Source organism: Xenopus laevis, chromosome 3L (genome assembly GCF_017654675.1).
Source record: "Xenopus laevis strain J_2021 chromosome 3L, Xenopus_laevis_v10.1, whole genome shotgun sequence".
Classification (NCBI taxonomy): Eukaryota; Metazoa; Chordata; class Amphibia; order Anura; family Pipidae; genus Xenopus; species Xenopus laevis.
Window position 1 is genome coordinate 91,779,679 of NC_054375.1, and position 15,095 is coordinate 91,794,773.

Here is a 15,095-nt window from a genome sequence, read left to right on the forward strand (position 1 = left end):
ACTATTTTGCATCCTGCAAACTGTTTTATAATACTTGGTACTTTAGCCTCTTTATTCTAAAGCAGTCCTTTGCATTGCTTCAAAGTTCTGACATGGCCTAGGGTCTCGCTGTACAATACCCAAGTCTTTGCTGACATTCAGTTTGCTTTATCGTGTGCTTCATTTAGTTGCATATAGGTGCGTATTTAAAACCTCAGATCCCCTATAAGGATAGTTTGGACAAGGATAGTTTAATTAAAATGTAAACATGCAAGTTTAAAACAAGCAAAACATTCTTGACAAATAAGGATCGGGAATCAACAGGAAAAAAAAAAAAAAAAATTTTATATATATATATATATATATATATATATATATATATATATATATATATATATATATATATATATATATATATATATATAAAAATGTTAATGTTGGCTTGTACATAGCCAAGAGTAAATGGCTGTGGCAATAAAGAATTTCATCTTTTCTGAATATTCTCTTAAGACCAAGACAAAGAAAATAGAATAAACATGTTATTAAAACAGAGATCAATAAGAAAAAAGGTTCAGTGCGTACAACACCACAAAAGGTTAGGCCTCTGTATTGATTTTAATATAACATTTTTTCTCAGGCGCCTCAAGGGTTCGTTTTTAATATTGTTCTTTGCTTTCTGTCCACTTTGTGTTATAGCTGGGAAATACGTTATTTTATGCTGCAAATGGGGAAATAAAAGACATATTAAATAAGATATAGCAAATAAGATTAGATTATAACGAGAGAATAATGTTCAGTCAGTGTAACACGGGTAGATGTTTAGGTTTACATTAAGCAGTCCCCTATACAATTCAGTTTTAAAAATAATAATTATAGCATTTATTTCAAAATCACTCATCATGTAGTCCATTATGAATCACCTATGGTGCCTAATATACATTTGACTTGTAAATTATCTGTTTCTTAAAAAATTATACATCACAAGCTGCCCGGTTGATCTTACAACTCTATTGTCTACAAACAGTCATTCCCCAGAAGTAGAGTAGAATGTGGGCAGCCAATCACAGCTTTGCCCTCAGAGAGAAGGCATACTGCAGTTGCCTGTCAGGTCTGACAAGCAACTGGTTGCCTGCCCAGAAGGTGTAGATTGGTTTGTACCCTATAGTACAAAGGGATGCTGGCACACGCATCTAATTTTTGAGGTGTTTTTCTAGACTACCAGACATGAATGTTTTTGACACATCCCTTTAAAAGGGAATATTTATCTTATCTGAAATTTTAAGTCGCTACACTCAAAATATTAAAGGGGTACTGTCATGGGAAAAAAAAATTTCTTCAAAATGAATCAGTTAATTGTGCTGCTCCAGCAGAATTCTGCACTGAAATCCATTTCTCAACATATATTTTGTTATATTCAATTTTGAAATCTGACATGGGGCTAGACATATTGTCAATTTCCCAGCTGCCCCAAGTCATGTGACTTGTGCTCTGATAAACTTCAATCACTCTTTACTGCTGTACTGCAAGTTAGAGTGATATCACCCCCTCCCTTTTTCCCCCCAGCAGCCAAACAAAAGAACAATGGGAAGGTAAACAGATAGCAGCTCCCTAACACAAGATAACAGCTGCCTGGTAGATCTAAGAACAACACTCAATAGTAAAAACCCATGTCCCACTGAGACACATTCAGTTACATTGAGAAGGAAAAACAGCAGCCTGCCAGAAAGCATTTCTCTCCTAAAGTGCAGGCACAAATCACAAAACTGGGGGCAGCTGGGAAATTGACAAAATGTCTAGCCCCATGTCAGATTTCAAAATTGAATATAAAAAAATCTGTTTGCTCTTTTGAGAAATGGATTCAGTGCAGAATTCTGCTGGAGTAGCACTATTAACTGATGCGTTTTGAAAAAAACATGTTTTCCGATGACAGGATCCCTTTAACTTTAATTAAACGGGCATTTTAAAAAATAAAATTAACTCTTTCTTCCAGTTTCTTTTAATGACAGCACTAACTGATTAGTGACATTCCAAAGGAGGCTGAGAGAGAGGGTCACACAACTGTGTGCCCTTGCCTCATCTCTCCCTAACTCATTAGCATGATTCCAATAATTAATTTGGATCAGCTAAGGGGATACTGATTTAGGTTATAGTTGGGATTTTCTGGTAAAGTTAGCTTCCTCCTAGTCTCTGCTTTGCTGGTACTAATGACCTAAGAGCCCTCACAATGGCCTTCTACAGTCTTACAAAGAACAAAATTTTCTCGGTAAATAAGATTAACTAAGAACTGCATACAGCCATACTGTTGCAACTTTTTTATGACAAGATTGGTTATGGAAAATGAGGGAAATTGAAAATATATATATATATGAATACGAATGGAGCGCACACCTTACAAAAAATATAGCCTGGGTGCTAGTCAGAACAGGGTAAAATAAAAACTGCAGCAGCGACAGCACTCCAAGGGATTTCAACCAGATAATAGTGGTGAAATAAAAAGGTTTATTAATATCCAACGTTTCAGTTCCTAATTGAAACGTTGGATATTAATAAACCTTTTTATTTCACCACTATTATCTGGTTGAAATCCCTTGGAGTGCTGCTATATATATAGACTCATTAACCCGTTTTCCATTCACTTATACCTCTTCTGATTGTCCGATTGTCTTTTTGCTTGTTCTAAAGCCAGTTCTTGTGCAATTTTTCTTCTAAGTTCATCTTCATCCACTAGAATCAAAGGAAAAACAGACCAAGAGTTAAGCCCATAAATACAGTACTATTTAGTGTTTCCTGCATGTCACATTAAAGCCCAGCAACAAAGAAGTATTCACCGCTCACTGTCCACATACAGAAGTTCCAATACAGGTTCAGTATCTGTCAAAGGAGGACAGTGCAAATATTTTTTTCTTTACATTAAAGTCAACCATAAACATGGTCTGCAGATGGGGGATTAATCAAATTAATACTAAAATTGGTGCAAAACAACAGAAGAGAATATCAACAGCAGGATGTCCTAGTCAATCACATAGTTTTGGCCCTATTTCAAACTCAGGATAAATAGGCAGCAATGGCAGACACACGCATGGCCATCTTAACAATGCAACTTAATATTTTAAAGGATAAATAATAAAGACAATATTTTTGAGATTTCTAAAACTCCCAGCCTTCCTGTCTCAACAATCATTCTAACCAAGATTTTAGAGAATAAAAAGGACAATACACATCAAAAGATTAAAGGGCTTCATTAACACTACCGTTTACAAGACGTACTTCCTTTATGTAACAGCAAGTAACAGTAGCCCACTGATTCAGGAATGTAGGGGGTGCTGAAAATTCCCAGCAGAAATTATTTGTGTACTTATCAATATTCTTTTCTGTAGTATTAGGGCATACAAAGTGTCATGAACTCCATGAACACAAGACATGCCCTGGAAACATTTTTATGAGAGCGCCATCTGCTTGTGACAGTAGCTGTCAGGGCAGCAGCTTTGCAAACATAAAAGTTAATGGAAATGTCAGAAAGAAATGTTTAAACATCAAACATAAATATGAAGATAGAAAGCATACCGTTACGAACAATGTGGCGACTAACAGTACACACAGCTTTAAACCAAGAGTTTGTTATCTAGTATTATTGCTCCTTCAGGATTAATTTCTTTATTTCATTTACATTTCAGAGGCATGCTATACTATGAAGTAAAGTCTTCTTCCACTTGGGGATGCCAAACATTAGGCACCCCCAAGAGATTGTATTTACGTACCTGAAACCCCGGGCTGGTGCTCCTATCAGCAGAAAACTGCACCAGCCAGGGGTTATTCCAGTGAACACCACGGAGCAATCCTCTTCCGTCTTCTTCAAATTTCCCGGGGCAGACGCATGCGCAGTAGAATGAAAAAGCCGACTTTGTTGTTAAAGTTCTCTACTGTGCATGCGCAGACGCAAGAAGAAAAAAGAAGCCGGAAGAGGATTGCTTCGTGGTGCTCACTGGAATAGCCCCGGGGGTTTCAGGTAAGTTAATACAATAACTTGGGGGAGCCTAACATTTGGCACCCCCAAGTGTATGATGCCTTTCCTTCTCCTTTAAGGACAGCAGGATGTTTCACAGATTGATACAATGTACCATATATAGACAATGCACACGTATATAGTACATGTGACAATATATAGTAGAGGATATTGATATCAAAGGGATACAGCAGCAACATTTCAACAGTACTACAATGGCCTAGTTTAGAATTTACCAGAAAAATTCTTACAAACATTTTCCAGTGATCAGTTATAGTGACATCAGTGATAACTAAGCATCAAACAAGTCTTTAGCTTGGAGCAGTTTATATTCAGAAAAAATGTATATTAAAAGGTGGGGGATTCCATAATAATTATCATACATCTGCACTCAAACCCTTGTTAACATTACTGAGTCAAACCAAAGTCACTTAACCAAAAACAAAGTCACTTCAATTTAAAGTGCTGGTTAATATGGCTAGTTGGAGCCCCGCAGGACACATCTACTGTATATTCCTTGGTCTGTTAGCAGGCTTGATACACTTATTTTTATTACCTTATTATCTGCCGAACATAACTGAACACACAATTATATCACCCTTGAGAAATTTGCCTATTATGTAACAAAAGTTGAAGAGCACTTATTCAAGGCTCCTTTTTGCTGATTGCTGGCACCAGACATGGTATTCCTTAATGGAAGCGAAGGGTTGCTTAACCAAATGTAAGTAGCATAATAAAGCAAAGGGCTCTTACAGGTGATGGTTTCAAAAATGTACCTGACTATCATAGAAAGGGATACGGAAAGCAGTTACGTTAAACCCTCAATTTTACATACACTGATTTTAAGTTTCCCCTGATTTTAAGTTTCCCCTCAATTTAAACCATTGTGTGGTCCCACAAATAAATAATCCATTTCCCAGATTTTACATTTATCCAGATTTTTCACAATATATTTCTGATCCACTGAAAAACATTATATGGGGGTTCTACTGTAACAAAACCTCCTTGAACTTCCCAGCACTAAACACATCCTTGTAAAAAATGCATACTATTTATAATATAGTTACAGTTTTCTCATTTTTCAGTAGGTCTTGAAGGAATGTTTATTGTTGTCACAATTGTATAGGTTTATATTACAGTGAAAACTACTTCCACAGCTACACTTTTATTAAGCAACATTAGGCTGCAAATACACTGTGTCCAGCAGCAAAATAACTTATGAAAAAGTGAAACAAAAATGTGTCCCAAGTAGTGTGCCTGGCCATGAGGGGGGATTTGCGTTGCCCGTCTTTCTAGGTCTATAGAATGTATTGGGACTTATTAAAGAGGTAGTTCACCACCTACTAACCACTTTATTTAGTTCAGTTAACTAATGGTACACCAGAAATGTTTTGAGCATAGTTTCTATTTATTTATCTATTTATTTCTATTTACTTTTGACCTTATAGCTAAAATCGAAGTTTAAAATCTCATCATCTCATGTCTACATAGAGCAGCTGGGGGGGGTCAGTGACTGTAAACTGTTCTAAATTAGTTTATAGGGATTCTGCTCAGCTGGGCCTAAGACATATGAATTTTATTAAAAGGGTTGCTCATCTTTAAAATAACTTTTGGTATGATGTAGAGCAGTGATCCCCAACCAGTAGCTCGTGAGCAACATGTTGCTCTCCAACCCCTTGGATGTTGCTCTCAGTGTCCTCAAAGCAGGTGCTTATTCCAGGCTTCAATTGCATAAAAACAAAGTATAGTGCCAAGTAGAGCCTCCTGTATACTGCCAGACCACACAGGGGCTACCAAATATCCAATCATAGCCCTTATTTGGCACCCCAAGGTTGCTTGTATTGCTCCCCAACTCTTTTTACATTTGCATGTAAAAAAGGTTGGGGACCCCTGATGTAGAGAGTGATATTCTGAGACAATTTGCAATTGGTTTTAATTTTTTATTATTTGTTGCTTTTGAGTTATTTAGCTTTTAATTCAACAGTTCTCCAGATTTCAGTAATCTGGTTGCTAGGGTCCAAATTACCCTAGCAACAATGCATTGACTTGAATGAGAGACTGGAATATGAATAGGAGAGGGCCTGATTGGAAAGACGAGCAAATAAAAGTATAAATAACAATACATTTGTAGCCTTATAGAGCATTTGTTTTTATATGGGGTCAGTGATCCCCATTTGAAAGCTGGAAAGAGTCAGAGGAAGAAGGCAAATATTTAAAACCTGTAAAAAATAAATAATGAAGACCAAATGAATAGTTACTGGCCATTCTATAACATACTAAAAGTTAAGTTAAAGGTGAACTGCACCTTTAAAAGGCAGTTATAATTATTACAATAATTGCTAATGTTTCACAGATGCTGCTATAAAATGTATCAACTAACAAACAGTAACAGTTCAGTCTGCACCTGGATTACCTGGAATTGTCAGGCTGAAATGCTAGAGAGAGGAACGGCAAAATTGAAACTTAAATTTTAGAATAAAGAAACTGAAAAAACACAAGCTGAAAACAGTTTTTGGAAGGTGACCAACCCATTTAACATTGAAGGAGGGATGCATGCATCAGATAAAGAACCCATCAGAAAGCAAAGAAAGAAAATTCATTTTTTTGCAAGATATTGAAATATAACTGCAATTAAATTATGTCAGCACAAAAGAAAAGTGATCAAATTGATATATGCAGAAATGCTAATGAACTTCATTAAAAACAAGTACATATTTTCTTCTGAATATAAAGAAATTAACAAGATATGTATAATTCATATCAATAAGCAATAAAATAAACAAAATGCAGAAGGGCACATTTTTATAAATAGGGTGCTGAGCAAGAACAAAATAATTACATATTCAGCACACAAAGTGGAGATGCCTCTTGGATTTTGAGAGGGTGCCTTCTCCATGATCTTCAAAGAACAACATTTGGGAAATAAAAAGCAATAGAGAGCATCAAAGCATCAATTAGTAAGGCTGATGCGGAAGTTCAAGAAGGGCTCAGCAGCTGCAGGTATTAAACAGTAAGACAACACATCCATGAAAAGTGAGTAGTTTGAAAAGTGATTTTAAATAGGAAGCTTTTAGGCCCTCCAAGCTCCAAAGACTTATAATTCTGAAATCTAGGCACTCCTAAACAAATACTGACTACAGTGTTTTCACATGAAGAGAGAAGGCTGTTGAACACTTCAAACAGTGATTTTCTTTTCCGATATGTGAAGAGTGGCTCTTGAAAACTTGCTGAAAAATAAATACACTAACCCATATTATATATAAGTACCCTTAAAATCCAACTTTTCTTCAAGCTGCACAAAATACATTGATTCATATTTAATCTACAGCCTAGTAGTCTGCCCATTATTATATATAGCACCACTGTCATCTGCTTTACAGAGAAGGGGGATACAAATATAAGACATAACTGTTTACACACACACAGAGACTATAAAAATAAAATAAAATATACACGTAGCATTTGCATAGTGTTAAGTAATATTAGAGAGAGGGGCCCTGCAAAAAAGCTTATATACCGCAAGAGTGCTGTGATTATTGTTATTTTGTGTACATGTCATGTTTTAAGCAAAATAATTATTTTCAGTGAGGGAAGGGGTCATCTTTGCAGCCAACTCTTCACAATATGCCAGCCTGATCACAACCACATCCCAGTTCTAATGTTTATCCACCTTTGCACTGACATCATTCACTATTGAAGAAACTCCACAGACAATCACTAAACCGGTAGTTAGTGAGGGAGAAAGAGTTAGAAGTGTTGAATGAGACAGGGGAGCATGTGTCAGAGGAAGGATGCAGCACATAAAAAGGTCTGGATATGGGAGGGTGGTTAAGTATTTGTGAGTGCTTTACAATGTAGTAAAATAATTTTAACAGGAATTTTGCATATGACAGTAAGCGAGAAAGACAAGCAGAGAAAAGTTTAGAGTTGTTCCTGTTTCAAAAACCTTTTTGTTCAGTTGTTTTCAAATTGGTCACCAGAAATATAGACTTTTTTCAGTTGCTTTCCAACTATTTTTTTACCATTTTTACAAAATTTAAAGGGATTGTTTACCCTCCAACACTTTTTTCAGTTGGTTTCAGATAGTTCACCAGAAATAAAGACTTGTTTCAATTACTAATTACTAAGTTCTTCTAATATTGAAGTCTATTTTTCACCTATTTATGATTTACTATAGCAGCTCTAAAAGGGGGTCACAGACTATGTTAACTGTTCTAAATTGTTAAATTAGTTGATACATTTCTTATCTTTGGCCCTGCTGAGCAGAATTATTATTAATAATATTATTATTATTATCAACATGTCTTTTTAGAGCGCCAACATTTTGCTCAGCGATGTAATCCCCGAGTTTCAAGGCACCTGTTAGAATTGATGCAATAGTTTCTAATATTCCACAGATGCTGCTGAGAAATATATCAACTAATGTAGCAACTTTAAAATTCAGAATCTGCACCTGGATTACTATACTGGCAGACTAAAATATGAAAATTTTGGAAAAATAGTAAAAAGTAAAGAATGGAAAGCAATTGAAAAAAGTTTATTTCTCGAGAACAATCTGAAAACAACTGAGCTGAAAAAAGTGTTGGGAAGGTGAAGTTACTGAGTCAGTGACAACCCCCCCCCCCAGCAGATTTAGAAAGACATAAGAAGGCGAAAAATAAAAACTTTAAACTTAGAAATAGACAGTCAATTGAAAAAAGAACTGGAAGGTGAATAACCCCTTTAATGGTAAAAATAAACCCCGCTTTTTGACATGAGCTGCTGGGACCATGTAAAGAATAGTGCAGAAATATCAGAATTTCCTGTTTTGAATAGTGACAGCTGGGTTCACCCTCTATGTCCACTTCAGACAGTGCGTGAAATGCTCTACCCTATAAATATGTCTTCAAGACAAGATACATTTGCTTATGTTCAGTTGTTAGAGATTTGACTGGGGAAGAGGGTGCTTTGATATCCTTTTGGTGATGGGATCATCTTCATATTGTACCAGTATGTTATTAGGTACTTATGTGAACAAATAAATAAAGAAAATATCATAAATTTTGTGGAAGAAAATCAATATTGTGAATGGGGATGGAGTGAATGTTTCAATACATCACTGAAAAGCAGAACAAATCAGACAGTCTCGCCTGAATACCTCTAGTGAGAATGCAACAATCCCAGCCCTTCCTAATACTGTCTGAAGGCTTGATTGTCTCAATCTTTTATTCATATTTTAAATACCTGTAATTATTTTGGTCTTTGTGAACTATGGCTTACCTTTAATAAACACCTTTAAGTTAACATAATTATGAAAGCAATAAATTATCTTACCTTCATCTAAGTAACACAAAGGGTCAAATCAATGACAAATGCAATTGCTAACTTATTTAACAATGCATCAGTTGTCTGTATAAATAATAGCTGACAAGTTAATATCATCAGTTTATTATATAGCAACACGGCTCCTTAAGATATGCTATATGTATACATTTTTTTAAAAATACCTGCGTAACTAGGAGAGAGAGGCTCAACAGTAGGCTGTTTTGTCTGTGATGGTGAAGGTTGTGGTCTGGGAACTGGTGCTGACGGTTCTCTCATACGGTTGATTACATTATCGGATAGCTAAGAAAAATAATGTAAAGGTATGTAAGATAAACAAATAAATATCAATACAGAAGTGACAATGGAATACAGACACCATATAAACAATTGTATTTTATTTCTGTCGTACTGCACATTTAAATAAACCATATTTAAAAACAAATTCTAATTGCTATTACATTGGGTAAGTAACAGATCGCTAGCTTTCCCCTTTAACCTAATATTTTTACAATGAACTGCAAAGTATCAATTATCATGAAAACTTCTTCCATTTAACAAACCCTATATTTTTTTTTTTCAAAACACTGTAAATTAATTTTACTGTGCCACTGTACTGGGTCAAAAAAATATCCTTAAAGGGATACTGTCATGGGGAAAAACATTTTTTTCAAAATGAATCAGTTAATAGTGCTGCTCCAGTAAAATTCTGCACTGAAATCCATTTCTCAAAAGAGCAAACAGATTTTTTTATATTCATTTTTGAAATCTGACATGGGGCTAGACATTTTATCAATTTCCCAGCTGCCCCAAGTCATGTGACTTTTACTCTGATAAACTTCAATCACTCTTTACTGCTGTACTGCAAGTTAGAGTGATATCACCCCCCTCCCTTTCAACCCCCAGCTGCCAAACAAAAGAACAATGGGAAGGTAACCAGATAGCAGCTCCCTAACACAAGATAACAGCTGCCTGGTAGATCTAAGAACAACACTCAATAGTAAAAACCCATGTCCCACTGAGACACATTCAGTTACATTGAGAAGGAAAAACAGCAGGCTGCCAGAAAGTATTTCTCTCCTAAAGTGCAGGCACAAGTCACATGACCAGGGGCAGCTGGGAAATTGACAAAATGTCTAGCCCCATGTCAGATTTCAAAATTGAATATAAAAAAAATCTGTTTGCTCGTTTGAGAAATGGATTTCAGTGCAGAATTCTGCTGGAGTAGCACTGTTAACTGATGTGTTTTGAAAAAAACATGTTTTCCGATGACAGGATCCCTTTAAGTTAGACATTCGCAAAACCATTGCCATAAAGAGGGCATGCTACATTTTTTATATTTTCTAAATCCTGTTTCTGTCCTCTAATTTACGGATTTTAAATAGTTACCAGATATGTAATGGAATTCCAAACTGGAGACTGAAATTCTGAATAAAAAAATCAAAAATGTGAAAATTACGACCAGCTGCAAATTGTCTAGGAAGTATAGCTAAATTTAAGGAAAATAGAAATTCATTAGATAAAGGATTCTATTTTTCACTAATAATTTTTTGTTACAGTTACAACCATAAGGGACAGTTTGTTCTCCAGGCAGCCTCAGACAAACCAGTCCACGATACTCAAGAAATATATGCACTATATCTTTTAAGCACAGCAGGACACAACAAGAACCCAGCATACATGGTTATATAGTGGTAAGGGAATGCCTAGACCAGGGGTCCCCAACCTTTTTAACCCATGAGCCACATTCAAATGTAAAAAGAGTTGGGGAGCAGAACAAGCATGAAAAAGTCCTTTGGGGTGCCAAATAAGGGCCATGATTGGCTATTTGGTAGCCCCTATGGCGACTGGCTGTCTACAAGAGGCTCTACTTGGAACTATACTTAGTTTTTACGCAAATAAAACTTGCTTACAAGCTTGAAATTCAAAAAAAAAAAGCACCTGCTTTGAGGAACCTGAGAGCAACATCCAAGGGGTTGGAGAGCAACATGTTGCTCACGAGCTACTGGTACATTGAAGTCAATGGCTGTTTTTTCATGAAAATTGAAATAAAATAAAAGGGGTGTTTCCTTGGTGACTTTTCCAATATATTGGGAGTCAGTGGGTGGTTTGGCACAATGTTTATAAGCCACAAAATGTTGCTGCGCTTTTGAATAAAATATGTCGCAGATCCATGCCTGGTGAAAAATTCCACTCATCGCTGGTTTCATTATGCAAGTAATTAAATTACTGAAGTGATAAAAAATAATTAGTTAGATTTGCAGTAGATTCTTCCACCCACAGGGTATCAGCAGTTCTACACGGTCTATTTTGAAGAGCATGTATAACACAGACCAATGAAGCTTCAATAAATCCATAGAACAACATCATAATCTGAGGAATGCTGATCTCTTCTGTACATAAACTGACAATTTACATTCCTATGTAAAACAAAACAAGCTCCTAGCATTTTCTATTTTAGTAAATAATTGGCATGAATACATTTGCCAGGGGGATTTCAGCACAGCCTATTAAACATGGGGTGAGGACAAACGCATGGAGATGTCAGTATAAGTGTGTTACACAGGACGATTAAATGAAATTGTCATGTTGAAATTCATTATTATTATTCATTATTAACTGCTAAGGTATCTAAGTATGAAACTGTTGTTTAGCTGGCTCTTCCTAGTTAACCATCCTCAGTCTGTAACTTAGGACTTTTAGCTTTCCCCCAGCCAAATAAACCTGTGTTAAGTTTATGAAATGTACAAAGATGAAGACACTTCTGGGTATATTACTGTAACTATTAAAATAAAGTGCAAATTTTATTCAGCTAAAGCATAATAACCTCACACTTTGTATTAGCTTAAGTTTCTTCATTAAAAGGGGATGCAAGGAAAACATTGGGCAGGCTAGCACATAAACGTAATGGAAGTAAGTACTAATCCTTGTGAACATTCATTCATACTGTATATCTAACCTTGAGGATGAACCCAACAATCTGTCAACTCTGATTTAAAAATATATTTAACTTGGGAAAACCTACTCATGGAAACTAAATTAAGATGCAGTCCTTTTAAACAAAAGAGATTAAATTGGTTATACAATTATTCTTCAGAACTAAAATTATTGCAAATGAGCACATAGGTATTAGATGCTGTTAAACTAATCTACAAAATTATAAGAAAGTAGAAGAGGTTGTTTAAAAAACTTCAAGCTCTTTAACAAATAAAGAAGATGACAACTAGGGATGCACCGAATCCAGGATTCGGTTCGGGATTCGGCCTTTTTTAGCTGGATTTGGACGAATCCTTCTGCCCGGCTAAACCTGAATTTGCATATGCAAATTAGGGATGGCATATGCAAATTAGGGTTCGGATTCAGTTCGGGGTTCAAAATAGTGGATTCGGTGTATCCCTAATGACAACTAAAATGTATAGAACACTTTGGGGAGATAAGGAAAATATTTGAAAGTCACAACAAACCAACAAAATTGTGTAGCAACTGATCTGGATGGCGTTTACCCAATGGCAACATAGGGTGACAAAGACAACAAAGGAAAAAGCTTTACCAATATTCAAATAAAGGAAGGGAAATACACCCAGGAAACTGTACTCCATAAACCTTCTACTAAGAGAAGAAAATATCATATCTGCATCTATAATCAGTTTGCAGGATCTAAATGCATGTGTGGCAAATATGTTTAGATTGAACAAAATGTTAATGCTTGAGATAAGAGTTCAAAGAAGAGAACCATTCCAGGCAATTTTTTACTTTAGCTTTTAGATTGTAAGCTCATTTGGGCAGGGCCATCTTTACTTCTTGTATCAGTTATTGTTTGTTTTGCCAACGACAGCTTCGCCGCACTTCGCCAGGCGTATTTTCACCAGCGCTACGCAAATTCACTAGAATGCGAAATTGCGCTCAGGGTGGCGAATGGTAGCGAAGTTGCGCTACCGTTACTTCGTCAGGCAAAGCAAAGTTACATTAGCTTTGCCTAATTTGCATACGGCAAGAAGTTAAAATATAATGGACGTATATGCTGCAGCAACTACATTACACAACACAAGCCCAGGAAACCTTTAAAGAATAAAATAAAGGCGTTCTATTGCCCTACACATGTGCCCACTGTATCGTTGAGTTGCCATATGTTAGGAAATGTAGGGGGGGGAAAAAATCAATCTTTTTCAGCCTATCACCCATAAAAAAGTAAAAGACACCAGCGTTTTTTGTGACTTAGAAAAAATGTCAACTTTTTTGAAGCAAACCCTATCTACTCTATTGCACTTCGCCTGGTCTGAGGTGGCATTCAGTAAAATGCGCAAGTTAGTGAATTAGTGTAGTTACATAACTTACGTCCCTTCGCCATGGTGCAACTTCGCCTGGTGTAATGGTGCGAAGTAGCGCTAGAGTAGGTCCACTTCGCTAGCGAATTTACACCAGAACCCGTTAGTAAATCGGCGAGGTAATGAAATGACGTCACGCTGGCGAATTTGCACTTGCCGCTTGCGCTTTAGTGAATTTACCCCCTAATATCACACACACAAATCCCTTCCCTTACTACTTCATACCATCGCAACAATGTCTATTGGAAGTCAGCTTTGCTGCAGCCAAGACTCAAATTCCCACAATCCCTTGCAAGAGATGCACCAATGTGAAAAGAAACGCGTGTGCAAGGCATTGTGGGAGCTAAAGTCCTGGCTGGAGGAGAACAGACGTCTAGCAAGTCTGTATAGTCTGAAAAACTGCAAACGACTAAAACTACTTTCAATTACAATCAGCTTTTATATGATTAACACGTTTAAATATACATACTGGAACGTGGTTTCCAATAGTCTCATTATGCAAGGAAGAAAATGTATTTTTTATGGGGATATGCCTTTAAAATCCATATTGGACTTTTCTGTAGGATGATGTAGAGCGATATAAATCATGCAGCCACGTTTGTACTTAATGTCTGCTATAGAACTGCAGAGGCAATTGTATTAGTAAGCCACAGAGGAGTAAGCACTACAGTCTACAGGTCACAACACAAGGCTGAACCCATGTGTCACTTGCATGTCCTTGCAGGGCCGACAACCTCTGACAGCTTATTAGAATCATATCCTCCTTCCTCACTCACCCGGATGCCCTTCACCACTGTAATATTATCATTCTCATCCGCCTCGAACGAGACTCTCCGGGTGCTCCCGCTACCTCCCATGTCACTCTCACTACCCGGCAAGAAGCAGCCGGGTCAAACAGCAAAGGCCGTGACAAGGAGACTGCGACCGGCAGCGGCTCACCAACAACATTCCATCCCATTGGCGAACACTGACAAGACTCCACCTCCTGTAGTTCATGCGCGCTGTCAATTGGCCCTCAGTAACCTTGGTAACAGAACGGCGAAAAGTTGATTTGGAAGTTTGGGTTGAAGTTTTTTTCCCCTTTTTGATAGTGTTTAAAAGTTGCTGCCCTGCGATAGCGCTTACTACTTGAGACTCATTACTGTAGTGTACTTAATAGTATGATTTTAAACTGAAATTGTGTACTGTTGCCTGTCCTCTGTCATTGTGCTGCTGGGTGTTTTAAAGAGACAGCAAAAAACGAAACCGAAACCAATTGAAATACAAATGATTTATAGCTACTTCAGTAGCAACTTTATTATTGTTCTTTATATTAATATAGCACCAATATTTCCTCTAGAGCTTTTAGTATGATGTAAAGAGTGATAGTCTGAGACAATTTGCTATTGATTTTCATTTTTTATTATTTGTGTTTTTTGAGTTATTTAGCTTTTTATTCAGCGCCTCTCCAGTTTGCAATTTCAGTTATCTGGTTGTTAGGGTCCAAA

The 15,095-nt window shown here is 36.5% G+C and overlaps 1 protein-coding gene across 2 annotated transcripts in view; it reads right to left on the bottom strand.

Moving 5' to 3' along the window:
- chchd3.L (coiled-coil-helix-coiled-coil-helix domain containing 3 L homeolog) overlaps positions 1–14,564 on the bottom strand; it is a 61,605-nt gene extending 47,041 nt beyond the window's left edge. The window contains exons 1-3 of one of the 2 annotated variants that reach the window (XM_041585063.1): positions 14,385–14,564; positions 9,469–9,586; positions 2,622–2,703 (exon numbers count right to left, since the gene is read on the bottom strand). In XM_041585063.1, coding sequence (XP_041440997.1) covers positions 2,622–2,703; positions 9,469–9,586; positions 14,385–14,465 — 281 coding nt within the window. In that variant the 5' untranslated portion in view covers positions 14,466–14,564. 2 annotated transcript variants of the gene reach the window in all.
- Between the last annotated feature and the right edge of the window lie 531 nt (positions 14,565–15,095).